Here is an 8,656-nt window from a genome sequence, read left to right as displayed (position 1 = left end):
AAACGTCTCTCTGCAGCTATCAACAACAACCGACAGAGAGTTCCAGAACGGTTCCTGAGTGTTCGGAACACAGTAGACCTTCTGGGGGAATCTCGTTGGTGGAGGCCAGCAGAAACATACGCATGTATAGCTAGTATTTTCAGTAACGGTGACAAAATAGCACAGTGTACCGTTTTGAAGATCCCAGAACACAAACCAATGCGTTTTTTAAAAAAACAACTTCCACTGGCACTCTGAGTCGGAAGTGGCTTGGCCCGTGGGCCGCCCTCGTGGGGCCCCACACAGCGCCGTCAGTGGGCTGCTGACATCGGCAGAGCCGGCACTGACAGGTGCATTGGTTACTGCCCACACAGACACCCTGCCAGGTGAGATGCATGCTGGGACAGCTGGCAGAGGCCGGCTCCTGTCTCCGCGGCGAACGGAGGGTTTAGAGAGGGAGCGGGTACGAGGACAGGAGACGGTTCTGCCTATACGAGAGCCAGGGACAGACGGATCCTGGGGACTTGGAGTCAATTATTTGTCGCACAAATCCATCTTATGTCTTCTCACAAGCTCCTCCGAAGCCCATTGTGTTATTTGTTTGTGTGTTATTGTTCCTGAGAGAGCTGGCAAAGTTTCGGAAGCATTTAATCTTTCTGCGTGTGTGTGTGTGTGTGAATACCTTGATCTGTGTGTTCCTACTTAAAGGTGTGAATGTTACGAGCTGTGCGGAGCAGATGTTCCCGACAGCATGCCCGTGTCGCCCCGACAGCGGGGCGGTTCAGGTATTTGGCTGCCGCTAGGATCAAAGTCATGATCGTGTGAGAGAGAGACTTGAGCATCTAGGCTCCAAATTGTTCTTGTGTCTATTTTTTGCATTCAATTGCTGCAGTGGGACACGGATGCACAATCAAGAGACATATGTCCCTCACTCCCCTCTCCCTCCCTCAGACCCCTTTCCTTCTATTCTCGCTTCCATTATGTTACAGTTTATGCTTTATGCTGCATATCTATCCATGTACCTACCTTCCTCCCTCCCTACCTCTCTCTCTCCCTCTCCCTCTCTGAACATCCAACTCAAGGACTCACCGACTGCTTAAGACCAATCACTCTCCCAGTTAAGTTGTTTGAATTGATGCCATTACAGCTTAACATTGTACTGGTGTAGGCATAGCTAACTGACCTCTCTGTTTCCGGTCCATATGTAATCTATACACGCCATTCATACTTTATTTTTACACGCACACACACACACACACACACACACACACACACACACGTTCGAACACAACCCCACCAACAATCAAATAACCCAACACTGAGGGTCACACAAGCACATACACACATAAGTCCCACCAGCTCAATCACTCGTTTGAAAGTGGGCTCCAGTTGCCCATTGTCAGCAGTCTTTACTTTCTCCACCACAAGAGTGAGGGTCGATTTCAGCCCCTGTCACTTGCAGGGCTAATAGGCCTGTTACCTGCCCAGCGGCCAGGGCACCACAGACTGTGCAGCAACGGACAGCAAAATATGGCACCTTTTAACTAACAGGTGTAAGCAGATGCTCTGGTCACAACTGATGCCATGTATTCATGGGCAGCGTCTTGTCATAAAGGGGTCATTTTAGAGGTCAAAACTGCAGCTGAACTATATAATCCGCGGTTGTCCGCTGTAGTAAATACATGCTGCTTATCTGGAGGTTTCTCATTGTCTCAATGTAATGAGCTGCTGTAGATGCCAGCTTATATTGGTGGTCATTACCCACACAAAAGTCCCCATAACGCATCTACAGGAATTATGCGTGAACATGCATATATATATATATATATAAAAGGCATTAATGACAGGTTGAACAACAAACAGACACATGTCATTGTAACGCATGTACAGGAATGATGCCTGCACAAGAATACACATCTGAAAGGCATGAATGACAGGTTGAATAACAAACAGACATTCATGCAGAGCACATTAAGCAAATACACCTGCGGCTCAACTTCCCCCCTGATTCAATCAGAGAACTGTTGTTCTTTGGCTTTGTCTGGGATTATGCAAAGCAACCAGCAAACCCCTTCAACCCAGAGCCCACCCCCACCACCACCACTACCTTCTCTCCTCACACCCCCACCCCCCATGCTGCAGTGGGCTGCTGACAAGATTACCGTCCCTCACCTTGAATTCTTCAATCTTCTTGACATCACTTATGCAGCAGGAGCGTGTCGATGGATAAGCGGCAGCTGTATAATGCTCACACAAACGGGTGCTGGGATGCCGCGTGTGCGTCCGCTCACTTGCGTGCATGCGTGTGTTGTCGACCGCACTTAGGAGTTTCTGGTGTTTATGTTAATTGTCCACTCTGGGACAAGGCTGACTCATCGTTAACAAGAGGTAAAAAAAATGTTTTCTCCCATTACCTGTATTAGCAGCAAACTGTCGACAAGTGGATTAGTCAAATGTGTCATTTCCTCTCCTCTAATTAAATCTCTACTATCACTGCGGAGGTCCGAAGGGCTCGGATTAGCCAGATTGCCTTAGTGCCCCCCCCCCCCCCCCAGCCATCCACTTACACCCGTGGTCTCATCGGCATACACACCGATTGATACCAGGGTAATACGTTGGTTAAATATGCGCAAAGTTTCAACATCCATCACGTCCATCTCTTTCATGGCGAACAATGTTTCATCCCTCCCACCACCAGCACACCTTCGGAGGAACCAGAGATTAAATTTGCCCGATGAATATTTATAAGTCGTGAAGCGATGCAGCTTCGATGAAACATCTTAGGCGTCCACTTCTTCATCGTCAGCGTGTCAGGCGTCCTTGCTCCCTTCTCTCAAGTAATGAATCTGCCCTGTGAGGTCTCTAGACACTAAACAGTATAAGGAACCAATCATCTGGTAGAATGATACAAAAACGTTAAAGTGAAAAAGTGGTACCTCGTATACCACTAACATGTGGATACCAAACAGCGGATGCCAAACAGACTGATCTACTTGCTCAGCCAGAGTCAATCGTAAACGAGTAGATAGTACTGGGATCCAAGCATGTCGTCCAAGACTAGTTCTTTAAAAGAGTAGAATGATACAAAAACCCAAAAGTAAAAAAGTAGATGCGAAGCAAAAGGCCTCGTATTCCCCCTACCAATGTGTGTAGCAGATACTAAACGGCTTGATCCACTTCCTGAGGTGGTAGACATTGTAATGGAGTAGATGGAGGGGTGAGAAGATGGAGTTCAAGCGCGTCATAAAGGCTAGGTCTTTACAACAGTAGAATGATACAAAAAGGCAAAATTAAAAAAGTAGAGGCAAGGCCTAAATGCAAAGCAAAATGCATTGTATTGCACTAACAAAAATGTGAACCACCAGATACTAAACAGATTGATCTTCTTGCTCAGCTAATGTAAATTGTACTGGAATAGAGAGTAAAGAGGTGAGGTATCCCATGTCCAAGCACGTCAGTAAGGGTAGCTCGTTAAAACCGTAACTGAGGAACACTCATCCAGAAATGTTAGTGTACTGTAGAGAATATTACAGCATCGACGGCCGGTGAGGTCGCAATGTAGACGGGATCTCCATGACGGATGACCGTACCGGGGGTCCCAATGTGGGAGTTAAAACCAGTTACAGATCACAGCAAATTTAACCCGCAGGGCCCCACCTGCTGCTATCCCAGGGGGGGCCTGCTCTCCAGATGGCCTCTAATTGCTTTCTCACAGGGCCCCCCCCGAGAGAGAGAGTGAGACACTAGCAGGAGCCCTGAGCACACCAAGTGGGCAGCCTGCCTGTGTTGGTGGCGTCTGTGGCCGTGACTTTGTTTTTGATGGTGTGGTGCACTGATGAAGCATCCTGAAGTAGCTTGGCTCGCTCGAGTTTTGGGGACTGCAGAGGTAGGCTGGGATAGAGAACTGCGCTAGAGGTCACGGGGAACTTTTAATTGTGCGAGGGCTGGATAATCCAGTGCAGGGGGGGGGGGGGGGGGGGTTAGACTCGCAGCTGAAAAGCATTGGTACGCAAAAATATTCATCCGCAGTCCATATCATCCATGAGGGAGATGCCCATCTCCTTATGAAATCTTAATTTCCTGCAGGCCTTCAGATAAAACGTACTAAAGCATACAAGGTTTAACCAACCGAGTTGTAATGTCATTTCCAACATTAATCCGCGTCACGTACAGCCTCTAGATACATGTTCGCACATCAATAGGCCCGTCTGTCCTTGCCCGTCAGAGGATGTACGCACATATCTTACCGACATGTCCTCGAGAGTGTGGCTTGTTGATGATTGGCTGTCTGCCGTCAAGACCCTCCCCCTTTATCTGTCAGAAGCTCCAGAATTCCTCAGTTTCCCTGCAGCGGGCGAGGCGTTCATGTGAGCAGAGAAAGTCTGCAGGAGTCGTGATGCCCTTCAACGAGAGAGGCTGGTGGTGGCGGGGGGCGGGGGGGGGGGGGTCGATGGAGCGTTCCGTGTGGGATGTGCTGCATAGGCACCGTAGCGTACGCACGAGGGCACGCACGAGGGCTGCCTCTGGGAAACACAAGTGGGAGAGCGCAAGCCTGTAGGAGTGCTCCTTTCTGCGCTGCCGTGGAACGCTGGTTCCTTTGAGCTTCAAGGCATGTTTGGGACCCTCTTGATGATTCATTTGGCAATGCGGTGGCCCGTAGTGTACAGTACAGATTGAAGAATCTAGAACCTATAGAGTATAGGGGTTGGGTATACGTCTGTAGGATGTGGCCCCCCCAAGGTACAGTGCACCTTGTTCCCTCAGCTATAAATACAGGGGATTTTGACGCAAAGCAGCACCTCTCCAAGGACAAAATGTATACATCCGAGTGCCAAGACGCATATAGCAAGCAATGCGAATAATGGAGCAGCAAAAGTGATTTTTTTTTGGACTTTATTAAAAAAGAAAGTTATGACAGCATATGAATCATGCCGATTTACTTTTGCCCGTGTGTCTTGGCGAGAGTGCTCGGTCAGCAGAAAGTATGACTTCGCCGCTAGATACCATGGCCCTTTGGTTTGGGGAAACCTTTTTGCCCGTCGTAGATCTTCCTGCAGCAGAGAAGAAAAAAATTAATGGGTTAGCAAATAAAAAAGGACCCGATAAGTTACATTAGGGTTCATAGATTCAGCTTAGGTTGACATCTTAACTCTTCCTGCGGCATTGCTGTTGACACGAGTTGTTTGGACTGGGGTGACAGACCGCTGTGGTACAGTGGATGAAGACCTAGGAGGAAGCGGTATGAGGTCAGGTTAGCGTTAGCGTTTTAGCCCTTGAGCCCAATCCATGAGCAAATCCATGAGCCATTTTTTTTAACAACCTCCAAAAAGGTTTTAAGACATGAAAAGTTAGCCTAGAAATGGATAGGCTTTTATTAACGAAAAAATAAGCAGCACCCTACCCTCTCTTTCCCTGGAGCGAGCGTTTCTTCTTCCACAAATGTAAACATCTTCACAATGAAGCGCTTGTAGTGGGACGGGAAGGCGAGGCCGGATGATTCAGAGACCGGGACGAGCGCCGTCAGGTAGCGGTCATCGTGATACGGACACCTAGGGAGAATCAACGCCGTTTAGATCATCACCCCCCCAACTCCCAAAGCAGACAGTTCCTCTGAAGGCCTTTGGTGGAGGATCCTCGCCTGCTTACCCGTCCACTAGGAGGTCCCACTGAGGGAGGCTGGTGGCACTTGGGGCGGCGGTGGCCCAGCACCTCTCCAGATTGAGGACTATATTAGGGTCGGTTCTCTCGGAGATGTGCACCTGTACGTATACAGCCTGCCTGAGAACCTTGGAGATCGGGTAGTCCGCGGCCGTGTAGAAGGACCTGTAGGCCTCTTCCGCTGGGGAGAGAATCAACCCAAGGTTTTGAGTGATATTATTGATCTAGTCTGAGGCTCAGTCATAGACAAAAAAAACGAAAACATCGAATTTGAATGCAACAGCGTACATGCAAATTAGGTTTGTATACATTATGGTGACCTTTAACACCCAACCCCCGAAAACATATGCACAAATACGAATGTATATGTGATTTCCGGGAAGCTCTTAAAAAAAAAAAAGAAAAGGTTTACCAAGTCCTCAAATTATATCAAGGGTAAAAGTGAAGCTTAGCTTACCCTCTATACATCCCTTGTGGTAACACTGGCCGCTGCCAAGGAGCAGTTCAATTCTGAGGGGACCCAGGGCTGCCACAGGCAGCGGGGGGGGAAGAGAGTTCACATCGAAGACCAGGGCCTCCACAGATTGACCGGAGTACTTGCACTGGAACATCAGCCTGACACAACATGAACAATGCCAGACGTTAAGGGCGGCCATTTAGAGGCTTAACATTCTTTGGAATTAGCCTTCATACAAATGGATTTAAGGATGAAAAGGTTGATTAGCTTGGGTTGCAATAAAGCCAGAGGAAATCTGGGGTCAAAGCCTAATTGTGTATGTAGCAAGTTATACCCTGGAGTGAAGCTGGCAAATTACATTACAAATTAATTTTCACACCAAGGCATAACAGCCGGGCCAAACGGGATTCAGACGATTGCCAATAATATTAAAACAGAGCGGGCAAACAATGTTGTGGTTCATAATAGCATTTACCACCATTAGACATGAACAACTTACTCGAAATGGCTGTCCCGAGTGATAGAGCCCCTGGGTCCGATACCAACCTCGTACGAGGAAGACATGTAGTTGTTGTACACAACGTAGCCTCCATCCTCCTGCAGAAAAAACAAACAAACAGTTAAAACACAAGGATTCCCCTCAGGTTTAAGGCGTCGACACCGCGATATCAAATATAGATGGATCCACGTTCTCGGGGAGGTGAGGGGGCCCATGCACTGAACTGTCACCACTTCCCTGCTGAACGGGACTGGCTACAAAGTCTAAATGGTCTTACAACTTCCCGGCCCGCCGCATGACATAAAACCCCAATCACACATTTGCCGTACACTCCAAAAAGCCTGATTATTTTAAGTTCTGGCTGATTTTTGCACCGGTCCGTAGAAAATCCTGCCCGCTCTAGCGATCCACAAGCTCTCCCAACGCCGCTCAGGTGAAACTCGCATGTGAACCAATAAGCGGTCCCGACACCTACCGTAATCGTCGTCCCGCAGTCGGTGACAGGAAACTGATAGACGGCAAAGGCGGAGGTGGTGGCGACCGGGCTGCAGGAGGCCTCGTTGGCCTCCAGCAGCGTCACCGACTCCACGTCCAGCCGTGGCAGTGTGGCGTCCCTGGCCACCACCACCACAAACTGCCCGTCCCTGGTGCACTGCAGAGTAACTAGAAGACAAGACAACCCGTCAGCACCGGCAGAGGACTCCAGGGGCAATTATTAGCCAATCAGACAAGGGTTGTACATTAACATTTAGAAGCTACTCCTATCCCGAAGCAACTGACAATAAGTACCTTTGCAGAAGAAAAATAAATGTATTGCCATCGCTACAGTAAGGCTGTTCATAGAACAAAGTGCCGAGCACTTACAATTGTTAGCCAAGGACACTTTAGTTATATGGCAGTGCAGCACTTTTCATACATGACGCAGGCTCAAAGTGCTTCACGCTGAAACAGTCATACAATAAAATGAAATAATAAAATAGATAAGTAAAAGATAACAAGGCAAAGAAAAACAAGCATCATAGAAAGACTGAGTTAGGTTCACTCATTCCCTGTATACAACATAGATAACTATGATCTGATTCTACACAACGCCTTCAACTACACAGTGCTATTTTTAAGCACAAGGATGTACGACATTCAAATATGCGTACGTTAAGTGCCACATACAACAAGTATGCAAGAGGGCTATGGGGTGGGATAAGTACCGGTTTGCCCGTAGTAACACTGCTGCCCGTCAAAGCAGCAGTCGACGGCGTAGCATTGCTCGGCGGTGATCTCTGGCAGGCCGCACTGGATCTTCTCGCCCTCTTCCACGTGGCATGTATCAACAGGAGCTTGCGTCCCAGGCTCCTTGGACTGCTGCAACTCAGGCAGGGCATTAGCTCTCTGAGGCAGCTGGGGTGGTGGTCCAGGCGCAGTTGTTGTCGGCGCCATCTTCTGAAACCCCATCCACGACGGCTGTGCAGCTACATCATGGGCCAGGAGCGCAACCAGCAATAAACACTTGAAAAAGCCCATTGTGCATCGACGACGAGACTATAATAATGACGTCTACTCTTGAGGCAGAGATACTACTGCAGTGTCCTGTGACTGCTGCATGGTTGTTTTTTTATACAAAGATTCATGGTGGAGCGGTCGTTAGGAGTCGACCGCTCGCCAGCCCTGCAGTTAATCAGCCAAGTCTTGACAGCTGCTGCTTATTTTGTTGTAATCTCTCTCCAGGGGAATCATTATGCCCGTTGACTTCATGGCTTTGGTGGTGCTTTGGTCACATTCACAGCATATTTAAAAGTGGCAGAAATCCCCTTGTTTGCCTGCCTGTGTTTAGCAGTGTTGAACAGTGTGGGGAACCTATACACACCTTTATTTAAAATCTGATCTTAGCAGAGGTTTCTGTGTGGTTTGCAGTCCCATGTGTGCATGTTTTAAGATGCGGTTACACACGTGATCTCTGGCCTGCTCTTGCAGGCAGGATCTGTCACATATTATTAATCTCAGAGCCACCAATGAATGACAAAAAGATTGACTTGTTTCACTTCTTTGTTCCCAGGCTGTGCTCCTGT

At 48.3% G+C, this 8,656-nt stretch overlaps 1 protein-coding gene across 1 annotated transcript; it reads right to left on the bottom strand.

The window, feature by feature from the left end:
- Nucleotides 1–4,855: 4,855 nt before the first annotated feature.
- LOC130388234 (zona pellucida sperm-binding protein 4-like) lies at nt 4,856–8,199 on the bottom strand. Its single transcript, XM_056597645.1, has 8 exons — nt 7,799–8,199; nt 7,069–7,256; nt 6,594–6,691; nt 6,095–6,252; nt 5,626–5,818; nt 5,381–5,528; nt 5,130–5,205; nt 4,856–5,030 (listed from the first exon to the last, which is right to left on the bottom strand). The coding sequence occupies exons 1-8, from the start codon at nt 8,109–8,111 to the stop codon at nt 4,906–4,908; spliced, it is 1,299 nt and encodes a 432-aa protein (XP_056453620.1). The 5' UTR covers nt 8,112–8,199; the 3' UTR covers nt 4,856–4,905.
- Nucleotides 8,200–8,656: the final 457 nt, after the last annotated feature.

Source organism: Gadus chalcogrammus, chromosome 8 (assembly GCF_026213295.1).
Source record: "Gadus chalcogrammus isolate NIFS_2021 chromosome 8, NIFS_Gcha_1.0, whole genome shotgun sequence".
Classification (NCBI taxonomy): domain Eukaryota; kingdom Metazoa; phylum Chordata; class Actinopteri; order Gadiformes; family Gadidae; genus Gadus; species Gadus chalcogrammus.
This window is presented reverse-complemented; position numbering and strand designations above follow the sequence as displayed.

Coding starts and splice junctions, on each gene's coding strand:
- LOC130388234 (XM_056597645.1), bottom strand. CDS start 8,111: ATGGGCTTTTTCAAGTGTTTATTGCTGGTTGCGCTCCTGGCCCATGAT. Junction 6,253..6,593: donor ACTCGGGACAGCCATTTCGA/GTAAGTTGTTCA, acceptor ATGTTGTGTCAG/GCTGATGTTCCAGTGCAAGT. Junction 5,031..5,129: donor ACAGCAATGCCGCAGGAAGA/GTTAAGATGTCA, acceptor TCTCTGCTGCAG/GAAGATCTACGACGGGCAAA.